The sequence below is a fragment of the Gigantopelta aegis genome, chromosome 10 (genome assembly GCF_016097555.1).
Source record: "Gigantopelta aegis isolate Gae_Host chromosome 10, Gae_host_genome, whole genome shotgun sequence".
NCBI classification, from domain to species: Eukaryota; Metazoa; Mollusca; class Gastropoda; order Neomphalida; family Peltospiridae; genus Gigantopelta; species Gigantopelta aegis.
The window spans coordinates 65,778,502-65,804,696 of NC_054708.1; the positions used below are offsets into that span (position 1 = coordinate 65,778,502).

Here is a 26,195-nt window from a genome sequence, read left to right on the forward strand (position 1 = left end):
CCATGAGTTTTACGGTCAAAATTAAAGGTTGCAAATGAATTTTGTTAAGATGACTGGACACATCATTTTGAACGGTCTGGCCTAAGTGAATATTCGAACTCAGTTTTGATGTATCCAAGTGGGAGTAGCCCGATGGTTAGGAACCTTGCTGATTTAGCCCCCAGAGGGCTGCAGTGAATGACACTGATAAACAACATATTTTGAAATTGCTTCAGGATAGTCCCTTTAATAAATCTGAAACAAAAACTCAGACATGGAATAAAGACTATGGAAGACAAGTGTCCAAGTCACAGTGATGGCACCACACTTAGGCGTGCAATTGTGTGGAAAACTAAATTATCTGGTATCTATCAAAACTGTACATTAAGTATTTCCCAACAAATATTACCCACAGCCATAAGATTATATATCATTTGTATTATGCAGTCATTAATACTATATATTGAAATAAATAATAGAAGCCTAATATTGTACAATGTATATCTGCCACCTGAGAAAAATACTATATATTACTGAAACTGTATACATGTGTACATGCAAGTATGTAAACTACAACAGTTGTGATGGAAATGACGTTACTTTTAGTTACAACTATACGTATGTAAATATCCACAACAATCACATCAAACAAAGTTCTATAACTCTAGGAAATACAAAAGTTAAAGTTTGTTTTGTTTAACAACACCATCTAGGAAATGCAAGTGGAAGAATAAAGAAATTATTTTAAAAAGTTAACAATTCACTCTTAAATGAATGACAATGAAAGCAAGCACAGAAAAGCAATTATTGTTAAAAACAATATGTGTAAGTTTCTATCAGCCTACATTTTATACTATTCTGTGTAAAATAAGGACACTTAAGAAATGATTGTAAAGAGGGAGATCTGTTGTGTTGTTGAGTAATGGTTGTTAAGAACATTTCTACCAAGTTTTATTTATCATTTTATTCTTATTTTATAAAGGTAATGAGAAAAGAAAAAGAAAAAAAGTTTTACTTGTTCATTTTATTCTCATTTTATAAAGGCAAAATTATCCTTAACATATGTCAAGATTTTAGGGTGAATATTTTATTCCTTGTAGAAAAATTCCATCATTCCATATTGTCTTTACACATGGTCATTTTAACTTTAAATAACATGGTCATTTTACACAGATGTGCACTAATTTGAACTTGTTTTTGTACAAATTTGAAAATTTCCTTTTCACGTCATATAATGTAGACACAACCAAAGACCATAAAATAATCTATTATTGGTGCAACTAACATGTAGAACAATGAATATGAACTGCAGAGTATGTAAATAGACCCGACTGTAAAACATATTGTAAACGGATACTTTCAGAATGAGAACATAGCTGTGCACTTTGTAAACAATTAATTGTTCGCATGCCAACTGGTTAATTACTTAACGTGTGAAATTTTGTGTCCGGCTGATGAATGAATTACAAAATCTGGAATCATTGCTAAAATTATTTCATCACTAAGAAACTATATAGAGGGAGACTACCTATTCACTGCTACATGTATACATGTGATTCAGCTCTCATAGCTGCTACAAAGCAAAAACCAAACAATGTGCCAGCACACTTACATGCATATCATGCTGAAAGGAACAAAAGAAGTAACAACAAAACATAGTGTGATCTACTCATAATGAGTTATCAAATAGATCCATTTCATAAATATTTAATGGCAAATTTAGCAGATTAGCTTTTCATTATACTGAGAATTTGGACACAATTTTACTTTTTTAACTGTACACAATGATTGGGCCATAAGGCAAGCAACTATTGCAGGTAATTTTTAAATGTCTTTGCTTAAGCAAAAGACAAATCATCAATAAGTGAAACAGAAACTGCAATTTGGATATAATTAATGTTTAATTCAATTTAATGCAGTCCACAATCATTTAACAGGGATCTTAGTTACCCCAACAGGGGTATTATGTCTACAAGGATTTTCACCACCACTCCATCTTACCTTTTATACGAGTGAGAGAGAAATGCAGATATTGTTTAATTTTGCTAATTCCTCTATGGAAGATTCTATAGTGTCAGATGATCAATACCATTAACTGTTTTTGGTCCCAGTCAAACATAACACTAACAGGAGGGATACACCAAAAACATGATAAAACTAAAATGTCTGACTATGCTCACCTCATCTTTCAGGTCGTAGATCTGGTTTTCGAGATCCTGTGTTCCCGTTTTCCCATGCAGCTGGCCAGCAGCTAGCAGTTCCTCTTTCTACAAACACAAGCCTTTCAATAAAATCTCCATCACAAGCCTTTGAATAAAATCTCTATCACAAGCCTTTCAATAAAATCTCTATCACAAGCCTTTCAATAAAATCTCTAACACAAGCTTTGAATAAAATCTCTATCACAAGCCTTTCAATAAAATCTCTATCACAAGCCTTTCAATAAAATCTCTATCACAAGCTCTGAATAAAATCTCTATCACAAGCCTTTGAATAAAATCTCTAACACAAGCCTTTGAATAAAATCTCTAACACAAGCCTTTGAATAAAATCTCTATCACAAGCTTTGAATAAAATCTCTATCACAAGCCCTATAATGACACCTCTAACAAGTCTTTGAATAAAACCTCTATCAGAAGCTTTTACAATATCTCTAACACGAGACTTAGAATAAAAGCTCTATCACAAGCCTTATACAATGATACCTCTATCAGAAACCTTACAAGGATACCTCTATCACAAGCCTTATACAATGATACCTCTATCAGAAACCTTACAAGGATACCTCTATCACAAGACTTATAATGATACCTCTATCAGAAACCTTACAAGGATACCTCTATCACAAGACTTATAATGATACCTCTATCAGAAACCTTACAAGGATACCTCTATCACAAGACTTATAATGATACCTCTACAGAAACCTTACAAGGATACCTCTATCACAAGACTTATACAATGATACCTCTATCAGAAACCTTACAAGGATACCTCTATCACAAGACTTATAATGATACCTCTATCAGAAACCTTACAAGGATACCTCTATCACAAGACTTATACAATGATACCTCTATCAGAAACCTTACAAGGATACCTCTATCACAAGACTTATAATGATACCTCTATCAGAAACCTTACAAGGATACCTCTATCACAAGACTTATACAATGATACCTCTATCAGAAACCTTACAAGGATACCTCTATCACAAGACTTATAATGATACCTCTATCAGAAACCTTACAAGGATACCTCTATCACAAGACTTATACAATGATACCTCTATCAGAAACCTTACAAGGATACCTCTATCACAAGACTTATACAATGATCTCTATCAGAAACCTTACAAGGATACCTCTATCACAAGACTTATACAATGATACCTCTATCAGAAACCTTACAAGGATACCTCTATCACAAGACTTATACAATGATACCTCTATCAGAAACCTTACAAGGATACCTCTATCACAAGACTTATAATGATACTTCCAACATAACAATTCAAATAAAATCTCTATCACAAGACTTTCAATAAAATATAATAATCTTGCACACTATGCACTCAACCAATAAAAGACATGGGAAAACAACTTGTACGTGGTTCTGTATATACACTGAAATCTTTAACACAAGCCTCACAATGTAATATCTAGCACTCGTTTTAATGGAAATATTTAACACAACCTCAAAATAAAATATCTAGCACTCGTTTTAATGGAAACATTTAACACAAGCCTCACAATGAAATATCTAGCACTTGTTTTAATGGCAATATTTAACACAAGCCTCACAATGAATATCTAGCACTTGTTTTAATGGCAATATTTAACACAAGCCTTACAATGAATCTCCTACACAAAACGTATGGTAAAATCTGTACCACAAGTCTTACCGTAATATACGCCGTACAATGAAATCTTTAGCAAGCCTTACATTGATATTTCTAATCCAAGCATTTTTAACCATGGAACCCTTAATTATTAATACAAGTTTTGCAGACAGAAAACAAGCTTTCAGATGTAGGATTATGGCCGTCTTCTTTTACTGCACAGCCTTCCATTTTCAAAGATAACACACCCTACCTGAATTTCAAGATTTGCAATCTTTTGTTTATATTCAGCGATTATTTGAGCATGCTCGGCTTCCATTATTCGAGTCAACATGGTTTCCTCCTTTTTCTGAAATAATAATCCGTTAGAATTAGTTTTAAACTTAAAATCTCTATCACAAATCTTACAATGAAACTTCGAACACAAGACTTTGAATAAAATCTTTATCAGGAACATGTTACTAAAAGATTATTGATTACAGCTTGATTAACAAAAACTGTTAAGACAATAACTCATATTTGACCCTTGTATTGAAGGAATTCACCAGACAATCTGCTACGAGATAAAGGGATCTTGTTTAAGTAGACTGGATCCACTATGGCTGAAGTCAAATCATTCTAGCTTAGAGTATGCGAAAGAGCGTCTCCTGGGATTCACCATTACAAAGAATTCTTTTCCTTTCATTTTTAACATATCTTTGTGCTTATATCCAATTAAAGTTCAATAACTCTGTCCTGGGCACACATTTCAGCTACCTGGGCTGTCTGTCCATGACGGTTGTTAATTGTTAGTGAGAGGGTAGTCCGGTGTACTGTGTAGTGGCCTTACACCTATCCACTGAGTTGTTAATACTTGCTCTGGGTGGGAGCTGATCCCGGGGTGTGAACCTAGTAGCCACCAGTCTAAAGTCCAGTGGCTAATGGCTTAACACCACCACCACAGAAGCTGGAGTATTCTTTTCCTGACTAAAGCTATGAAATTTTGAGTGGCACAACTCACTTGAAATTATTAAAACTACTTAGAATATTAATACCTTTCAAATGATTAAAAGAATATTACCAACATTATTTTATTGTCTTAAAATCTTTTTCTCACCTTTGTCTCCATGTCATCAATCTTTCTCCTAAGTTCCTTGATATGGTTTTTAAGTTCCTTTTCTGTATCTAAGGATTCTTCTATTCGTGACTTCAGACTCTTGTTACTTTCATCCATACGGCGTATTTGGTTTGAACAGATGTGATTCTAAAGAAAATAGGTTTATTAAAGTAAATAATGTGCTTGTGACTTAAATAAACCAATCATTCTGAGATTACTGCTAAAGCAATACATGTCCCCCGCCAGGCTCCCAAGTTCAAGGGATACAACTCATTAAACATGGATAAATTCCATGTTTGACAGTTGGAGGACATTGAATAAATTCCCATGAAAGTCAAACTTGATCTGTAACTCTACATGATAAACCTATACACAAAATTCAATCTCAATATCAGTGTTTCTGCCAGAACATTTTTGGGGGATATGATGCTATGGAAATGAATGCAACCACAGTCAACAGAGGGTATGGGGGGCCTACCCCAGAAAGAAAATGGGTTACGTTTACGGTTACGGTTAAGAAAATCATTCAGTAATGATAAGAGTAATTAATTTTGTCTAAAGGTTAAATTAAAAAATAAAATCAGCAAACAAATTTGAGTATGGCGTCATACCCATTTTACCCTCTGGCAGAAACCCTGAATATCTTGAGGCATTGCAAAAAAACATCTGGAAAACTATATGTGGGATAACCAGACAGGCAGACAGGCAGACAGACAGACAGAAGGACAAAGACAAAACCTATAGGCCCCTTCGGCTAGGACTAATAACGCTTGAACTGAGCCAAAAAGCTATTATTACAGTCAGAGAAGGGGATGCCTAAAAACATTATTAGGCGTAGAAATTTTACAATGGCAATTGGTGGTATTGCATAATTGAGAATTTATACCGTTATTATCTGTATTATTTTTTTGGCCATCACATGATGATCTGAATTTCAAGGGCTGTTTTGTTATTTGTAATCAAGCAAAACCATATTTTATGGTGTTCAGTTGTCAATACCAAAATGCAATTGTATGCAATAAATATATAGTTGTCAACCTTTGAAAAAAGGAAAAACAAATTCAATTAAATAACAATTATTATAAGTTATTCATTAACACATAATGGACCACATAATTATCAGGGACGATACTATGTAGTGTACTCATTCATAGAATTTTGTGTTTGATAAATCTGTCAAATAAATCAAGCAAACATTTCAAAAGTTTAAAGGGACTGTACTGAGTTTGCAACCATTGTAAGATGTTTCTAACAAAGCCTTTTTGACGACTAAAATTACATATTAAATACATTTTCTTGTTTAGAATACCAGTGTCTGTATATCCAATGTGTTTACAGTCGTGTGCTAATGTTTGTTAGCAGTCACTATTAATTTTTATTTGTAATATGTTTTTTTTTATAAAAACTAAATAATTGGAAGGTAAAATCTGCTTTGGGCGACTACAAACATTGGATGACAACAAACAGCTTGTTTATATATATATATATATATATATATACCAAAATCGTAGAAAGGAAAATATGTTTAATATGTAATTTTAGTCATAAAAAAGGATCTGTTAGACATAAACATGTTTGGTAGCAAACTCAGGATAGTCTCTTTAAAAATGACAATATATCTTCTCCCCACACAGGAAGTGGCCTCTCACCTGGGTCTCCAGCTCCATGACCTTCTGTTTAGTGTCCTTGACCTCAACAAGTGCCTTCGTCTCTTTGATCTTCACCGTCATCAACTCTTCCTGCAGGTGTTTGATTTCTTGTTTGCTGTTCTTTTCCTTGGGCGATGTCACACTGTATTGCCTCTCCATGTGTTTCTGGAGATAAATAGTATCACATTGATATAGCACACCATCTATAAGTATATCTTTTAAGTATCCGATCCTGACAAAAATATGTTTGTTTTTTTGTCGTGTGAACCCCCCCCCCCACTATTGCTGTGCATCTTTCTGAGTGTGTTTGTGTGTATAAGTGTATGAGAGAGAGAGAGAGAGAGAGAGAGAGAGAGAGAGAGAGAGAGAGAGAGAGAGAGAGAGAGAGAGTAAAAGAGAGAGGAAGAGAGGGAGGAGTGCTTTAAATACGTTTAACAAATTTGCTAGAGCCAGAGTTGGGGCTCTAATATTCAATGTGTGTGTGTGTGTCCATGCATGTGTGTGCATGTGTGTGTGTGTGCATGCATGTGTGTGTGTGTGTGCATGCATGTGTGTGCATGTGTGTTTGCACTCACTTAATAATGATCATGCATACAAGAAAACAGTTTTCGATATTTAGTTTTGTTTTAGCATATATTTAACACCATTAATATATATATATTTTTTAATTCTGTATTTTCGTACTGTAAATATAATGTTTGATGTTAATAGTTAACCAATTTACAGAGCTGCTAAGTGTACTTAAAAAATAGGCTTTGGCTGTATTGAATAATTAGTATTTATGATAAAATAATTAACAAAGACCAAACTTGGTTTATTAATAATAGATATATACCATAGGTGAAATTATAAGATTAATATACAATTTCATGTTTTGCACTGAAATGAATAACTTCCCAAGTCTACTATTAATTGATTTTGAAAAAGCTTTTGATTCAATATCCTGGTCTTTTATTAAAAAAAAAACCTAAAAAACAAAACAAAAACTCTGCCCCACAAAAAAACAAAAACAAACAACAACAACAAACCAACAAACACACTCCCCTCCCCCCCAAACAAAACAAAACAAAAACAAACAACAACAAACCAACAAACACACTCCCCTCCCCCCCCCCCCAAACAAAACAAAACAAAACAAAAACAAACAACAACAAACCAACAAACACACTCCCCTCCCCCCCAAACAAAACAAAACAAAAACAAACAACAACAAACCAACAAACACACTCCCCTCCCCCCCAAACAAAACAAAACAAAAAAAACAACAACAACAACAAACCAACAAACACACTCCCCTCCCCCCCAAACAAACAAAACAAACAAAAAAACAAACAACAACAAACCAACAAACACACTCCCTCCCCCCCCCCAAACAAAACAAAACAAAAACAAACAACAACAACAAACCAACAAACACACTCCCCCCCCCCCCCCCCCAAACAAAACAAAACAAAAACACACAGGATATTTTTAACTTGTAGACATCTATTAGAACATTATATATTAATTCCTGATCGACTGTATGTGAGAATTACCAAATGTTTAACATCCAATAGACGATGATTAATAAATTAATGTGCTCTAGTGGTGTCATTTTTTTTTTTTTATTTTTTTGTGTATGTTATAATTATCATGGTCATTAGGCCTATTTTGACAAGTCTATTTACCAAATTAATAAGTATTATGAAAATATAATTATGTATTAAAATATCTGCGTTTCACCTTATCTCGTCTTCTACCTCTTTCTCCTCTTTCTTATCCTCTCTCTTCTCTTTATAATATCCCAGATTAAACCAATTACATGTATATATATTTATTACTCTTGTACCCACTTACATTGATGCCTTTTTGCATATATGTATGTATATGTATGTGTATGTATGTGTATGTATGTGTGAATCTATGTATGTACATACATGTATGTGTATGTATCGGAGGACATCCGGGTATGTGTGTACATATTTGTTTGTGTATGGATATATGTGTTGTATATTTATTATATGTACAGCAGTGATTTGGGGCTCCCATCCCTGACACTGCTATGTTTGTGATCTGGGACAATAACAAAAAATAATAATAATAAAAATAAAAAAATAAAAAAATCTGCATTTCTTTTATTGTTCATATGATCTGAGCATGCTGTTCAACAGTAAATAGCTTCAGAGTCTGCACAACTGTGATGCAAATTCTAAAATACCACAGATTACTAAATATGATGTTACAACTTCACGAAGCCCAGACGGTGGACTGGAACGTACCTCCCAATACTGTTCAATGTCCTTTACTTTCTGCTGGACTTCTTTCAAGGAAAGGTTCGCCTCGGCTTCGCGCAGTTTGACAGCTATCAGCTCTTCCTGCAGGTGCTGTATATCATTGCTTGGAGCTCGCTGCAGATCGAGGTTTGTCTGGCAAAAACACATAACACCATTATTTGATACTAATAATACAGTATTCAGAATACAAAGCATTCAAGGAAACCTATGTTTTTAAACACAGGACTCGCATTTGGTCAAGACCGATTGAGATTAGGAGGCATTATGGACAGAAGGCAAACTTCAACAAGTGTCATAATATATAGAGGATTCGTCACTCGTATTTTTTAATATGGGAAATATCAACCGAGGCTTCGTTAATCTGTATTTGTCGAGGCTCTGCCAAGACAAATACAGATTAACAGGCTGAGGTTGATATTTCCCATATTAAAAAATACGAGTGACGAATTCTATTTATCATATCACTGTCAATTTTGTTTATTTTCCACTTAAATGATTAATAAACAAAACTCCAACGCTCGGACATAACAATCTGTTATGACATATGAATACATGTACATGTCAATAACTCAGCTGATAATCGGTTTGTCAATACACCTTGAAGGTTATCTATGCTTTCTGAAACTAGGTTAAAAGCGGAAACAAAGATTGTAGATATTTAAACAATTTAATACTAATTTAACAGTTTTATATATAAACAATGAAATTATAATAAAATAATTGACAATAGCCAAATTTTTCAAAACAACTTTTCGGCGGCATTTTTCTGAGTACTATGTCATTGTCAGACATAGCCTACCTATGTCACTGACCTATTTAAGGGCTTCATCAAGTTCAGTCTGAGTCTGAATCACTGTCGAAAATGATTCTTCGTCATTTTAGGGGGACAACAGGACTTTTAGGCTGAGCCACATTTATTACGACGTTGCCCCCACTGACATTGCCTCCAAACATGGTGTTCACACCGCCGTAAATATTGAGGATCTTTGATTGTTTAGAATTTAAGTGTTGTCTGATTTCCTTCGAAGATGAACACGCAGGAACCAAACTTGAGTATTCACCAGATGTAGATGGCGCTGACAGAATGTGCGACAGTTCTTTGTGTTGGTCGTGATTTATATGGCAGTATGCATTAACTGAATGGATATTTTTGTGTCCTGTTATCTGCATGATTTGATGAGCAGGAACGTGATTGTCATTCAGTTTTTGGACCTGGTTCGTCAGGCGTTTAGTGGTACAAATATTACCACTCGAACACATGTTTTTCATCAGTCCAGCAAGTTTATTTCTACCAATGCATTGCCTGAGGAACCAATGTTCTCCTGCTTTCGGCATACCGAGTGTGTGTGTGTAGCAATGTAGAATGGGTTGTCAGCTTCACAGAAGTTTCGCGGTCGTTTTGAAGAATAAAACTTGAAAACTTCAATGGGACATCGAAGGGGATTTTGTGTGTTTGCCCACACTTTTGGAATAACGTCTCTGCAATCGCGGGGATTTTCGCCAGGGCGGTTTTTTTCCTGCCTCATGGACAGCTGTAAATATTCGTGACCATCATCGTCATGCAAAATTGAAACGTCACCCCAACGCATGTTATAGTGATCGTTCACTCCCCGGAGGCCAAAATGGATGGCATTGAAAAGCCAGAGACAGTTTATTACACTCATAGGCTTGTTAATACCAATGACACCATTTTCCCACAACTGTTCAATCTCGTTGTCATTAAGTGGGTCGGCACGCAGAGACAGACTGCCCAGTCCGGATTTCTTCAATTCAATTTTTCAGGATTTTAGGACCTCTCTGGACTGTGAAAATTCAATAGATGATGTTATTGAAAATCCATATCGCCTACGTTTCAGTGTTCTTTCGATACTGCTTTGGAAAGAGGTAAGACTGTTCGGTTCGTAATGTCCCCCGGTTTCTTTTCGTACACTGATGTAAAACTTGCACAGAATTACATCGAATTCTTTGGGGGGCATTTCATGTATTGGTCTGGACTCATTGATTGATTGTAGATAGTTTTCGAAAATGCGCATGTCGTATAGAGTTTTTTTGGCAGTATTCTTATTTTCATTTTCTGTAATGACATTACCAATCATCGTATCATCTACTTCTACAAATCTACGAGTTTTGTTTTTGGGCCTGCCAGATTGTGGCGTCTGCTTCGATGTCCGTGGATCTACCCTATCCCCTGTTTGCACTAACTGTAAACGTTCTGGTGACAATTCAGCTTGATAAGTGGACCCGTCAATCATAACTATATAATTACCGGAAGGTAGAGTTGCTTTGATTGTAGCACTTCCTTTTTTATTGATAGTAACGCTATCTCCGACTTCAAAAGACGCCATGTTTGTTTGTCAACAATTTGACAGGTGAAAATAGTTCTATGTTTTCGGTATATAATTTGCATAATAATGTAATTTGCATACTTATGTTCTAAATATTTGCATACTTATGTCTCAAAATATGTGATTTATGTAATGGGTGTGCCCAATGCTATTCCTTAGTAGTGATATGATAAAACACAATAATACCCATTTGAAATCAATAAATGTGGACAGCTTTTGTAATAAAACAACGTTCAAGTAGGATGATCAATTACTAACATCTATAATAAGGACTCGGTTTAATTGTCAGGGCATTGGAACATATGACTAGGACATTGTAGCAATTTGCCACTATTACATTTAAACTGTGAGAACACGTATAAAGGATTGCCTGAACAGAAATGTCCGCTACCTGTAATTTATATACATGTACTACCATATCTTGATCAGATGTATAACATTCACCAATTACTACATGTATGTAAGTATTGTTTTTTAATATTTTTGTCACTGGTTGGTAGGCATTTTTTTTTTTTAAAGAAATAGAAAAATATTATTAAATAAATAAATCAAGTAAGCCAGAAAAACAGACAATATTTTTCAAAGTTTTAACAAAAATAACAAGCATTCTTACAGTAGTGCTAAAACACAACATGTCCCCTACCAGATCCAACAAATGTTCACATCTCCTAAGTTCAAGGACCATAACTCTGTCAAAAAATAGGTATATTGTCATGAATGTTAAACTTGATCTGTAACAGTAAGAGATGCAGCTACAAGTATATACAAAACATCATGTCATTATCTTCAGGCACTGCGAACAAAAGTGCACAAAACTTTACATGGGACAGACGAATAAAGCTATACACAAAATGTCTGCTCATTATCTTGAGGCAATGCGGAAACAAAGTAAAAAAAAAACTGTACATGGGACAGTCGGATGGGCTTATGAATGGACAGACGGACAGACAGACAGACAGACAGACAGATGAACAGAAGGTCAGTGACGGAACCTATAGTCTCCTCCAGTTGAACAGGTAAGGGACTAATAATAAAAGTCAAAATAAAAAGAATTACATCTTCAAGATCCTTGATTTTTGACCGGAGCTCTTTGACGAGAATGGCGGTTTCACTCTCTTTGAGACGGAGACCAATCATCTCGGCCTGCAGACTGCGGATCATGTTACGCGTCTCCTCCTCGTCCAGACAGTCTGCATCATCCATACATTTTGTCTGAAATCACAAACAGTCGCACACATTTAAATACACAGTAGGGCCAAACCACATTTCATCATCGTTAACACACAAGCATGGGTTTTTTAAATTCTAAAAATAAATAATTTATTCTGCAGTAACTGCTTGTTTTAATGGAGCACCTTATATTATTGTCTCAAACAAATTTTCAAGGATGGATGTGAATGGCATGAACAAAGGTATATTTCACTGAAAACTATTGATTCAGAAATATCTATCGTTACAGTAATATGCAGCTCATTGAGAAAATTTAATGGCCATGTTTGTTTCTTCATATTTTTATCATTGTAATTAAAAGTGTTAATTTTTCCTCTAGTTTATTACAGTGTGTACTATAATGATACAATGAGTTATTTTGTTTTTTTAATTCACTTTTTTTTTAAATGTGACTTTTTTTTTCAATCTTTTGTTTTTTAAACAGTACATGTATCTTATGGATATCTTGCAACAGAATTATTTATGTATTGTTCAAACATTTGGACTGTCTAGATGCATGACAAAAAAAGAAAGTAAAACGTTTTAAGATGTGCTGCTACAAATTAGTCAAAATAAAAGTATTTTAAAATGAAAATGTGATCAACAAATAAAAGCAAGTGAAACAGCCACTAAGAATTAAAAAATGTGAGGAAATTTAATGTCTGTTATGGTCAAATATACATTGCACTGTATATTTGTCAAATGTGTGGGGTTTTTATAGATCCAATTTGTTTACTAGGTTGATATTAATGAATGTCAGGCTGAATAATAATTTTGTTATGAATACTAGTTACTAATAAACAAGGTTCCTTTACTTAATGGTATAAACAGGGAGTCACCTACTGAACACAGTACAGCGTTTCTGTTAAATATGTGTATTAACATTTGTGGATCTTTAAAGAATGATACCAACTGTTCCTTCTTAGAATATAAATACTGGAACATTTCATGTGTTTTGTCAGTATAATAATTGTAGTACATGTATAAGTTCAAACAGATTTTAAGTTGTTTTTTGTAGTAGTTTTGTACGTTTTGTTTTTTGCTTTGTTTTGTTTTGTTTTTTTGTTATTTTTGTTTTAAAATGTGTGTTTGACTATACCAACATGCTATGTTATAACTATCAGTATGTTACCTACACGTTTCATATCAGGGTAGTGTCAGATGTTTCATACTAAATATATAATTCTTAGATGTCTATGTAACTTATACACTTACAGAACCTTAAGAAATCACATTTTTAATCTGAGTATTATTTAATATTAAACATTTATTTTAAAATAGATAAACTTCAGTGAAGCAAGTTCTACAATAAATTACATAAAAAGCAGAATCAGGCATAGCAACAACAAAAATTAGTGCTTCAAACAAAACACTTAAGTAATATTGTTCTTTATTATTAGCTTTATTCATTATTGTTCAATTGTCTAATTTATCAATATGATAGCAACAGCTTGAAGTTGAAACACCCAATCACCTGCTCCTACATGCATTGCATATATCCCAAGACCAGTCATATTAATGACAAACAATAATTTGTGCTATAAGCTACCTGACAGTATATATATATATTGATTCTACAGAATAGGAACATGACACTAATACAGTGAAACTCCTTTAAATCGGACACCCTTGGGACCAAGTAAAAAGTCTGGTTTTAAGAGGTATCCGGTTTAGAGAGGTTCTCTTCTGTACAGATATTTAAAAAGGGACCATGAAAAAACGTCCAGTTTTGAGGGAATTCCGGTTTACAAAGGGTCCGGTTTTGAGAGGTTTCACTGTAGATAGATGAGAAGCCCAGGTACATTATTTAAATTACTTTACTTCAAATTTGTTTTGATCAAAGTTCAATAAAAACAGTATTCAAAAAGGTTAAGTGATTAAAAAATAATAATAATAAATAAATATATTATTTATAAAATGTTTTATATTCAGAATAGGCTCTCTGTCTCCTTGTGAAAACATTTTTTTCTGCTGTAGTTTTTAATTCCATTTTGAAAACTGTTCACTTTTGTCCTACTACTTGAATGACTTAATGTATGCTGTGATGAAGTATATATACCACCAAAAGAATGTTTTCTGTAGATGCTAATTAACTAATACATTTCAAATGGAAACCTTTACACATCTTTATAATTTGTATAAAATGGCCGATGAAAATAAATATGACTTGAAGAAAAAGATGAATATATTCTGTTATGCCAGACACCCATAATAATTATAAAATGAAAAAAGAAGAAGAAATGAACAAAACATGTTAGTATGTTTTAACAAGTATTTTAAAATGTGTGTCTATAACAATTTAAATTATAAAATTATAAACTGCATGGGCACCTAAAATAAAATTTAAAAACCTATACTATGATCAAATGAAAAGATCATAGTCAGTGTCAAATAAAATGGCATGTGTCTCGTGTTTCAAAGGTATGAAAAGCTTTGTCATTAAATTAGAATGTTGATGCATTATAATAACAAATATATTTACTGCCTATTGTAAGCTAAAAACCCTGATATCAGCCCCAAGTTCAGTCAGCAAACGTTTCACTAACAGTTTAACATTCGCAAACTATTTGATTGGTTCCCTACGTAGCCATTTGGTTTAACATGAGGTGCCTAAACCAGTCTAGTGGACGGTTTTCTGCTCAGTCTGGTTGAACGCAGCCCAGTGATGTGTGTGTTGCTATGACTAATACATTAACAACAGTTTCTTTTAACCGTTGAACACTCCCAGGTGGTCAGACTAAACCCACAGCTAAAGCTGATGGGGAAAATGCAGGTGTGTGGCATGGGTGGCCACAAGAGACAAGTTAGTACCTGTCATGTTTAGAGAGACAAGGACCAGGGTGTGGAGATAGACAGCAAAAGAAGTTGAAAGACAGGAGGAGCTGCCAGATCAGCAAGAAATAAGATGGAATCAAAGGAGAGAAAAGAAAGGGAGCACTGGGATAAATAATAATAATAATAATAATAATAATAATAATAATAATAAAACTTTAAAAAAATAATTAACCCCCAACCCCTCCCCAAAAAAGAAAAAAGAAAGAAAAGAAAACATAACATAACATAACAAAAAAAAAAAAAAAAAAAAAAAAAAAAAAAAAAACCTTTCTTTAATATGGACATCAGACTTGCAGTGGCTAGCACCTGCAAATCATAGGTTCCCAAACTTGTGTGAATATATATGCATCATTTATGCATTACTGAGAACCATTAAAACCCAGTTAAATAATGCAGTGCAAATGAGTATTATAGCCATATATGTACACAGAACTGCTTATTCCATTACTAAACCCCAGATCACCAACTTCTTTCAGACGTGTATTTTTCAACATTACCTTCATCTGATTGTATAATACTAAATGTAACATACAATAATGTCCACATGGATGTATGGATTAATAAAATATTATCCGACTCATTTGTGCAAAAGTTATCTTCACATGATTAATGATTAAAGATTCCAAGAAAAAAAATGTATGTACATAATTAATATATCCCAAAATGTACAGAGTACATGATGTACATCCCAAGACTGTGGTTACAAATCTTGGACAGAATTAAACATGGAATGACAGGTGTTTACTTCCACACTCAGATACAATACGTCTTCCAAACGATGGTTGCTCATCCACCACAGCTACATGGATAAAAACATTATTATACATGGAAATATTGGTTAAAAAACAAAAAACAATTACCACCATGCACTTTCATGTAACCATGCATGCAAGTCCATTAACAACCACGTTACAGTGCATGCATGCTTGTGTGGTCAAACAAAGGTTTTAATGATATTTATATTTTAACTTTACAAAGTTAGTGTCAAAATCAAGAACAATTTTGAAAAAAGAATAGTTTTCAACTTTTGTAGAGAATATTCTTTTCTGTGAAAAACATGACAGTTATGGCTGTTCCAAAATATTGATAGCAGGGTTAAAGCGAATCTTGTTTTAATATAGGTATCTACCACCCACAAAATAAAATTCCATTTAGACAATGTACCCAACTAGATATAAAACAATTCTGCAAAACGTAATGCCTCGCCTACCATAAAATGTTTTCAATGCAATGTGATGAACATTCTTAAGTTCAAACATAAACCAAGTTTCATTGCCCTAGGACTTATAGTTTGTGAAAAAAATGATCTCAATGCGAAACTTAACTTTAACCTTTAAAACAAAAGTTGACGACATTGTCACTGCGACCACTGGAAAAGTACAGTTATATCTATATTCTGACTTTTTACTTTATAAGGGCAAGACGATAATTATTATGCCTCCAGGGCCCCGTTCCACGAAGCGATCTTAGCCCTAAGATCAACTTAAGTGCATAGGGTAAACAACAGCAAAAGAAAACACCAATTATAACTTTGAACACAAAGATACATTATTCATTCTGCTAGCATCACATTAGTTCTCTTGTATTTCAAGTTACAGCAGTTCTCTGTACCTTTGTGATGACTTTCTTCTTTTATCAGAGTGATCTCCACTATCATCGGCTTTACTTTTCAACATAGTATTATTTTTAACGGTAGGGTATACAGCAAAGTTGAAAGAAACTGCAATATAAACTTTCGAGACAGATCTTGTTACAAATGAGTCCTTTTTTTTTCAAATGCAAATGCTCATTGGTCAATAATGAAGACTACATCATAGTAACCGCAAAAGAGTGGGTCATGCTATTTTTAGCATAGATAACACTTGTCGTCGGTTAAAGGATACGGACATACACAAAATGTAACGAATATTGTCAAATAAGTCGGGCGATTTGAACAGGATTATGAATGACCAGACATTTTTTTTAAAACAGCAACGAAATGCAATAAACCCAGAATTAACTGTTAAATTGTGCGATGATGTGATCAATACTAAATTTGAATGCTTATATTCTTATTTCAAGTTAAAATTAAAATTACTATATTCTTAACTGGCATACGTTCACATGCAATTTTCTATATTCACGGCATGCAAGCGTAACCTAACTAAAGAACAGTTCTTTGAAGGTTTTATAGTACGTGACACTGGGGTCGGCCTACAGTAAAACTACATGTCTGTTATTGAATACATCTTACTATAACTGTTTTACAATGGTTCTTAATCCGCAAATTATACTTTTATATGAAAAAGCCACTGAAATGAGGAATTTGGTTTTTAGTTACTGTATTCTAAGATTACGTCCAATTTTTAGTATAATTGCCAGAAATCGCCCGCTTTTCAACTGTACTCTGTAGACCTATAATTTGTGATAAAGATGAAACATATACGCTTGGCAAATAAAACATAATTCGTTAGTAGAAACGTTGGCCAATTACACTAATCATCCAGTTATGTTTATATGTTGCAAAAGTTATTACTGGTTTTCATTAGCGTATCATACTGGATTTTTTTCAACTGAGCATAGCAAATTGGGCATGAGCGTAGCAAACGTCGACTAAGCATAGCAAACTACACCCAAAGCATAGCAGTTGGCAGCTCTGTAAATACAATCTATTGCAGTAGCCACACACACACACACTCACAAAACCAACCTAGTAAAGAAAGGTAACCCAATACACTTTAAACATTTGGTTAGTAAAACAGGTGCAAGGTTAGTATTGTTAAAACTACAAAATGTCTAAAAGATTCCCAAAGAAAACCCTGAAACAGGTGGGATCCGTATTACCAGGCTATCAATAAGGCCTGTCCCAGAAAAGGGCTGAAAAGGGATTATACAGAACTAACTGAAGCAGTAATACAAACTTGTGCCAAAAATATGTTAAAGCTTGAAAGTAAATAACTGTCTTAAGTGTCCTCAAGACATACCCAGTGTCCACAACTGACGTCTTTGAAACCATTTGTACCCACACCCTACAACAGGGCAGAAATAAATCTCATGGTTATTCTTACATACATAAACATAGCATCCATTTGCAAAGATTACAATAGGTATTACATTAGCTGTCACTACACATACATATTATTTAAATATTAGCTGTCAAATATATATTATTTATCATGCCATAATTGTGAGTTGTAAGTGTTAAAATGCAAGTTTCAGTAGTCAAACATTGGAATGTGCTAGGCATTTTTATCAAGTACATACGACATGCTAGACTTGTATGATTTTAATTAGCAAGTATTGAAATGAGTGTTTCAGTCTCCAACCCTACATAACAAGCCACACTAACATGCTGGTCTTGTGTATTGTGTTTGGTAAAGGTTTCTACATTCTGGAAATGTTTCACCCAAAACCATTTTTGTCATTAAATGTGTTATGTACATTAACTAACCAGCAGGAATCAATCTTCATTTAATAATGATTCAGCAAAAATAGTTCAATCATCGATCTTATGGAAATGTTTTATATTTTAATGACGTACTCAACACATTTTATTTACGGCTATATGGCACTGGACATAGGGTTAAGGACCACACATATATTGAGACGAAACCTGCTGTTCCAACTTCATGGGCTACTCTTTTCAATTAGCAGCAAGGGATCTTTTATATCCCAAAGACAGGATAGTACATACCACGGCCTGTTACACCAGTTGTGAAGCACTGGCTGGAACAAGAAATAGCCCAATGGGCCCACTGACGGGGATTGATCCCAAACCGATTGCACATGAGGCAAATGCTTTACCACTGGGCTATGTCTCGTCCCCAATCTTATGGAGACGAAGAGTACATGTATCTTGTTCAGGCATTGGTTAAATACTTGTATGTGGATAATCGTAAGGCCAATCATACTAGCGTGGTGTATACTATTTAATGAACATTACTGGTTTGTGACTAATGCAAGTTATCACACTGAACTGGTCTAGCAGATATCGTAAATGTATTGTTTCACTTAAAACACAGATCAATCTAGCTCAGAAAAGTTAGCAATATTAAAAATGGAAATTGTAAGATTTCCATTATCATAGTTGAAGACTGAAATCTCACTTTTAGCTGGAGGTTTTAATTTTATTAAACATATATTACAGACATTACATAAAATATGATACAATTTTAATGGTGTAGTATTTACTCTTTGAGGATAAGGCAACAAAAGATATAACAATTCATGCAAGCAAGAGAAGATATCATTGCAGTGTGTCACATATCATTATTCAACATAAAACAAATCATAAAATAATAATGCAAGCAAATAAAATTGCAACTACTGTGAAACTGAAAATCCAGACTATAAACAACAATAAAGTGCCAAGAAATGTCATAGTATCAATGTAAAAAGAAATGTAATGAATTTTGAAATATTACAGCACATTTATGAATTATACAAATATATTTAGTATTTAAATAATTTATAGTATATTAACAAAGAACTCATTTATACTAAGTAAACCGATACTGAGTATCCAAACAGTACAATATTCATGTATTTGTGAATTATCATAAAATGTTGAGTATTCTAATGGTATTGCTGAATTATGTGATACAATGTCACATGTGACATAATATTCCTGTGGTGTTGGTAGGCAGCTGGCAACAGCTGGAAATATTCTATTGGGACATTCAGTTAAATGGATAGAAGACATTTGTAAACTCACACATATACCTATACACGAGACAAAAACTCCAAATACATGTGGCTATCTATTGTTACACACATGACACTGAGACATTGCAACAATCTATATATATATATATATATATATATCAGGCCTCCACAAATTGCATGAACAATTGTTTCTTTCATGCATCGATTATACAATTTTACTTGGTATATAACCAAGTTACAGTCTGTGTAAAAATTTACTGAATGATCAGATCTAGCTGCATGGTTTTTTTCTTCTGCATTACAAACAAGGGTTACACAAATAAAAGTAGGTTATGTAATTCTTTCTGGCATAACCTCTTTTCAGGTCAAAAATATAAAATTTGAATTTGTTGAGGCCTGGAGCCAATTTGACAAAACATTGTAAGTTTACGTCTGCGACTAGCAGTTATACCGGTCATACATTACATGTGTTTGACATCTATTTTACTTAGAAAAATTACATCATTACGGAAGAACAAGCATTTTAAGGACAAAATGAAATGACTCTGTACTTTAAATTATTTCTGTTGTACTGTTAATAGTATAAAGTATTGTGATTTAGTCGTAGATTTATGTTTATATGCAAAACTAGGCTTACGATGATTTGTGAAATTGGGCCCTATATATATATCTACATATATATATATACATAAGTTGACTAAAGTTTGTTTTGTTTTGTTTAACACCACCACACTGATTTATTAATCATCGGCTATTGGGTGTCAAACATTTGGTAATTTTTTACATATAGTCTTAGAAAGGAAACCCACTATATTTTTCCATGAGCAGCAAGGGATCTTTTATATGCACCATCCCACTGACAGGACTGCAATTTTACTTGGTTTATAATTCAAGCTGGGTTGGGGGTTTTCAGTATTACAAAATAGGTTAATATATGGTTATGCAACTTCTTAATTTGTTGAGACCTGTATATTTATGTTTTGAAACTAACACAAGGCACAAACAAACATGATGCATATTGTCAAGTATCAATCCAAACATGTTTGTTGTACTGTTAATAGTACAATGAATTGTGCTTTAGTCATAGATTTACATGTACATGTATGTGCATACCTAGTTTACAATGTTTTCTGAAATTGGTCCCTGTATATTGAAACTAATTAACACAAGGAACAAAACAAACATGATGCATATTATCAAGTATCAATCCAAACATGTTTGTTGTACTGTTAATAGTATAAAGAACTGTCATAAATTTATGTTTACGTGCAAAACTAGGCTTACAATGTTTTCTGAAATTGGTCCCTGTATAGTAAAGATTTGACACTAACACAAGGCACAAACAAGCATGATGCATCATATATTATCCAGTATTAATCTCCATGTAACAAGTCTTAATGATACATTATTCAGTATTAATCTCCCCATAACAAGTCTCACCCGTCGTTTAATCTCTGCGATGAGCACGTCGGCCTCCTCAAGTTTCCTCTGAGCGTCATGGTGCTGCTGGCGGAGCACGGACAGCTCATTCTTCAGCGCATAACTCTCCTCCGCCTCCTGCGCCCGGATCACCTGGTCCTGGATCAGACGGTCAGCCAACGCAGCAGACTCCTACACAACAAAATATCACACTCAGTTACAAATATATTATATATATAATTATAATAACAACGCAGAAGACTCCTACAGAACAAAATATCACAAACAGTTACAAAAATATATATATAATTATAATAACAACACAGGGTCAGCAGACTCCTAAACAAAAAATATCACACCCAGTTACAAAAAATATATATATATAATTATAACGCAGAAGACTCCTACACAACAAAATATCACACTGAGTTACAAATATATATATATATATATATATATAATAAAATGGTCTGCTAACGCAGTGGAATCTTAAACAAAACATATCACACTGATTTAAAAATATGTATATATAATTATAATAAAATTATCTACTAACGCAGTGGATTCTTAAAAAAAATATATCACACCGATTTAAAAAAATAAATATATATAGGCCCTATATAATTATAGTAAAATGGTCTACTAACACAGTGGAATCTTAAACAAAAAATATCACACTGATTTAAAAATATGTATATATAACTATAATAAAATTATCTGCTGACACAGTGGATTCTTAAAAAAAAAATATCACACTGAGTTACAAAAAAATATATATAACTGTAATAAAATGGTTCGCCAACGCAACAGATTCCTATACAAAAACATAACAGTGATTTACAAAATAATAATAAATACAATTATGATATTTTATGTTTATGTCCATTTCCAAAAACAGTGATTAAAAATTTAATAATAAAAATTAAATAAAATTATGAAAGTTTTATGTCGGTCAAGACTATTTCCAAAAACAATGTGACAGTCGGATACATGTACATCGCTACTGTTTTCAGAAGAAAAAAAATGTTTTAATTTTATTTAGTATCAAATCTAATTGGGAAGAATAACTGTCTAGAGCCCCGTATACTGCCATGCCAGCCATTTGTGACAGAACTTAATGTTATTAAGAGTTATTTTGTTTAACCAGTACATTCATGTCAATAGATTTAAACTAGAAACATGCAAGGTACATGCTAGTCAAAGTGCTTCATGATAAATCTGAAATAAACAACATTTATCTCCCATTTAAAAAAAATATTAAACATTAATTTTAATGTTGTTGAGGTGTTGCAGTGTTCAAATTTGGCAGCTTGATATTAAACATTATTATATACTATTACCACTCATATTATAACACTAATTATTTATGAGAAGGACCGGAAAAGACTACCAAGGCCCCATTCCACAAAGCGATCTTAGCGCTAAGATCAACTTAAGTGCACAGGGTAGCTATATGCTAAAGGTATGTTAGGGCTAAGATCGTTTCATGGAACGGGGCCCAGGACCACACAGTATGCAAGTCATCTTAATTATTCAGGACTTTACTTTCAAAATATAAATACATGGACACGTACATTTGTACTGTGATGAAGAAACTGTACATACCATAGGTCATTAAAGGTTAGAGTGGTATAATATTCTTTGTATGTACAGAATAGAATTATGTTAAAAAGAATGGAAATCTGCATTGGCATGCCAAAGAATAAAGCACCAGTTACCAATATGTTGATTCATTACACTGTCATCTAGTGGTTTGAGGTTAATGAATACTTAAAGATTCTGTGCGTGTCCACAATTTGAATACATTTAAAGATGAAACAACATACGGGCAACATGGTAGAATGAAACGCATGCCAATTAGAATACAGGCACGTGCCAAATTACATAAATTATCATGTCATTAGGGAGGTGAAGCATAATAAAGTGGGACTACAACATTAAACTAAAAAACTAAATACTGGTATATAAAAAAATTAAAATCTATTTCAGCAATTGTAATTCTGTGAATTATAACACGACTATGTTTAAAAGACACTTGTATTAAGATTATCTTTAGTGGAAGTTATAGAATGCAGAAATTGCAAGTACATTAATTTACTAAAAAATTAAAGGATACATAATTAGTGGCTTTGTGCAAAGCATTGCTCTACCAAAGGAAAAATGCAGAAGCATTGTGCTGATAGGAAAGGTAATGGAAAGAAAGAAAGAATTTTTTTATTTAACGACACACTCAACACATTTTATTTACGGTTATATGGCATCAGACATATGGTTAAGGACCACACAGATTTTGAGAGGAAACCCACTGTCGCCACTTCATGGGCTACTCTTTCCGATTAGCAGCAAGGGATCTTTTATTTGCACTTCCCACTTGCAGGATAGCACAAACCATGGCCTTTGTTGAACCAGTTATGGATCACTGGTCGGTGCAAGTGGTTTACACCTACCCATTGAGCCTTGTGGAGCACTCACTCAGGGTTTCGGTATCTGGATTAAAAACCCCATGGCTCAACTGGGATCCGAACACAGTACCTGCCAGCCCGTAGACCGATGGCCTAACCACGACGCCACCGAGGCCGGTAGGAAAGGTAATGAAATCCATTGGTTTCACAAATTTCTTGTTAAACAGAATGATAGCCTATAGTCCGTCCCATCCTTTTACAAAAAATGTTTTTTGTAAATAATTAACTGAAGTCAATGAAAACTGCGCAAAGTGGACAGTACACGGCCAAAGACCGTGAGGGGTGAGGTCTAAAGCGTGAAGTAACCCAACACAGCACGAAAGCAGATTAGAAATATTGAGAAAAATGTATTTAGACCATCTGAGTGACAAAATAAAGGTACCTACATGTACACCCCCAAAAAAAACTCCACGGAAGATTGTCATGCCTGTGTGCTTCTAGACATAGCTACTGTAAACCACTATAAATTCACACAACTGGGTTAATGGGAAACATAAATGTTGCTCTACAAACGGTCACGATGCAAATGTTCTGTGTCAAAACATTCTACTGAAAATTACTGATTCACATTCAAGTATCTAGCTATTGGGTGGTGGTACTATATACAGAGCGACTCTGAATAAAAAAAAAAAGCTTTGTGGAAATCACTACGGGATTCACAAGGCAGACAACTAGCTCCACTAGTGACCATCAATAGATGTACAAACAGAGTGCTTCACCTAGCACCATCACTCACCAAATTCACCTAGTGCAAATATTGAAAACAGAATTTACCGAGAAAACAGTGTGAGTGATGAAATGATTCTTTGCAAACATTCTTATTAATAACAACTTTTAAAAATTGGGGAAAAAAATTAATTACTAGATATTTATGTTTGAAAGGCTTTTATTTTTAATGAACACTGTGTAATATATATATTACTAATACAAAACAAAAACAAACAATCACAATTAGGGCTGTAACTAGCAGGTGAGAGGCAGGTACCCTTCTTACGGTAGTTTAAAGATTAACTTAATAATAAGACTGTCAACTAGATGTATGACCTATAGAGTTTAAATCTATTTTACTGTATTCTTTGTATAAATTTTCAATAATGAGTAAAAGTGTTTTTCCTACTTTTGCTTTTATATAAGCACCACAAAGTGTCGTACAAAATACAAATGCCAAATGTTCCCTACATGTACTTTATTCAAAATCAAAGATGCCATTGTTATTCATACATTCTTGATCACTACACTGCTGCAGTCTGGGGAAATTAAACAAATAGGGCCAAATTTACGAAGCCTGTTTTTCTTAAATGCAGGTGTTTAAGCATTGCAAATGTACGTAGTTACACACGTGTAAGTCTAAAAGAGGCTTTGTAAATTCGACTCATAATGTTACTGTTCAAGGGAGTTAACTCAATGATACTTTTCCCTCTTAGCCAAAATGCAATTTCATTCAGGATTTTAAATATTTTAAATAATAAATTTGAAATAGCCTTTATTGAAAATGAAAACATAGATTTGACTACATTTTGGCCCAAAAATGTTTTTATCTTGTTTAAACATAACTTTATCATAAAATAAACCTTTAAATGTGCCTTTTTGGTCTACACAGTACTTAGATACAAACCCTGTTTTACTGCACCTGACTTTTTTCTTTACTACTTAACCCCATTACGTACGGCTAGATACGCCCATGACAATAATGGACCAGTATTTATAGAGTAAAGAATATCATACAGACAGATATTAGTGCATGTAAGTGAGCAATATAATGTTTTGTGGTCAAGAAATTCAAAAGTTACAACAAAAGCGTTTGTTTAACAACACCACTAGAGCACATTGATTTGTTAATCATTGTCTATTGTATACAACATTTTTTGTAATTTTTACATTAGTAGCAAGAGATCTTTTATATGCACCATCCCTAAGACAGGATAGCACATACTGCAGCCTTTGATATAGCAGTTGTGGTGCACTGACTGATATGAGAAACAGCCCACCGACGGGGATCGATTCTAGATTCCAGACCGACCGCACATCAGGTATGTCCCGCCCACAAATAAAAACAAATACATATAACACCAATGATACCTTTTCTAAATTGTCTATTCGTTGTCTCAGTAATCGGTTTTCAGTTCTCAGCCTCTGAAAAATAAAGTTAATCATTTAATGATAATAATACTCTAAAAATAGACAGATGATCAAGCTGTACTAGCTGGCTGCAGGCTGATATCATACTTTGTAAGTAGAACTTGTCTGTGTGACATTACATGTATATTCAGATGTGTAAACTGTTAAAGATTATTTACTAATTAGTTAAGCATAAAAACTATACTACATGTATATCAACTAAAAGGTTCTAATCAAACACTTCATTTAAACGTTTTGTAAAATTGATCACTTGTGAAGTTATATCACCACATAAATGCATATGATAAGATCACATATGAATATG

The 26,195-nt window shown here is 33.6% G+C and overlaps 1 protein-coding gene across 3 annotated transcripts in view; it reads right to left on the minus strand.

Moving 5' to 3' along the window:
- Positions 1-26,195, minus strand: part of LOC121384109 (ecotropic viral integration site 5 ortholog-like) — a 98,540-nt gene that overhangs the window by 8,865 nt on the left and 63,480 nt on the right. The window contains exons 13-22 of one of the 3 annotated variants that reach the window (XM_041514343.1): positions 25,832-25,885; positions 21,312-21,482; positions 18,191-18,235; positions 12,240-12,395; positions 8,824-8,970; positions 6,566-6,730; positions 4,917-5,063; positions 4,074-4,169; positions 2,160-2,246; positions 1,592-1,603 (exon numbers count right to left, since the gene is read on the minus strand). In XM_041514343.1, the coding sequence (XP_041370277.1) occupies positions 1,592-1,603; positions 2,160-2,246; positions 4,074-4,169; positions 4,917-5,063; positions 6,566-6,730; positions 8,824-8,970; positions 12,240-12,395; positions 18,191-18,235; positions 21,312-21,482; positions 25,832-25,885 (1,080 nt within the window). The remainder of the gene's footprint in view (positions 1-1,591; positions 1,604-2,159; positions 2,247-4,073; positions 4,170-4,916; positions 5,064-6,565; positions 6,731-8,823; positions 8,971-12,239; positions 12,396-18,190; positions 18,236-21,311; positions 21,483-25,831; positions 25,886-26,195) is intronic. The other 2 variants (XM_041514345.1, XM_041514344.1) reach the window with 2 other exon arrangements.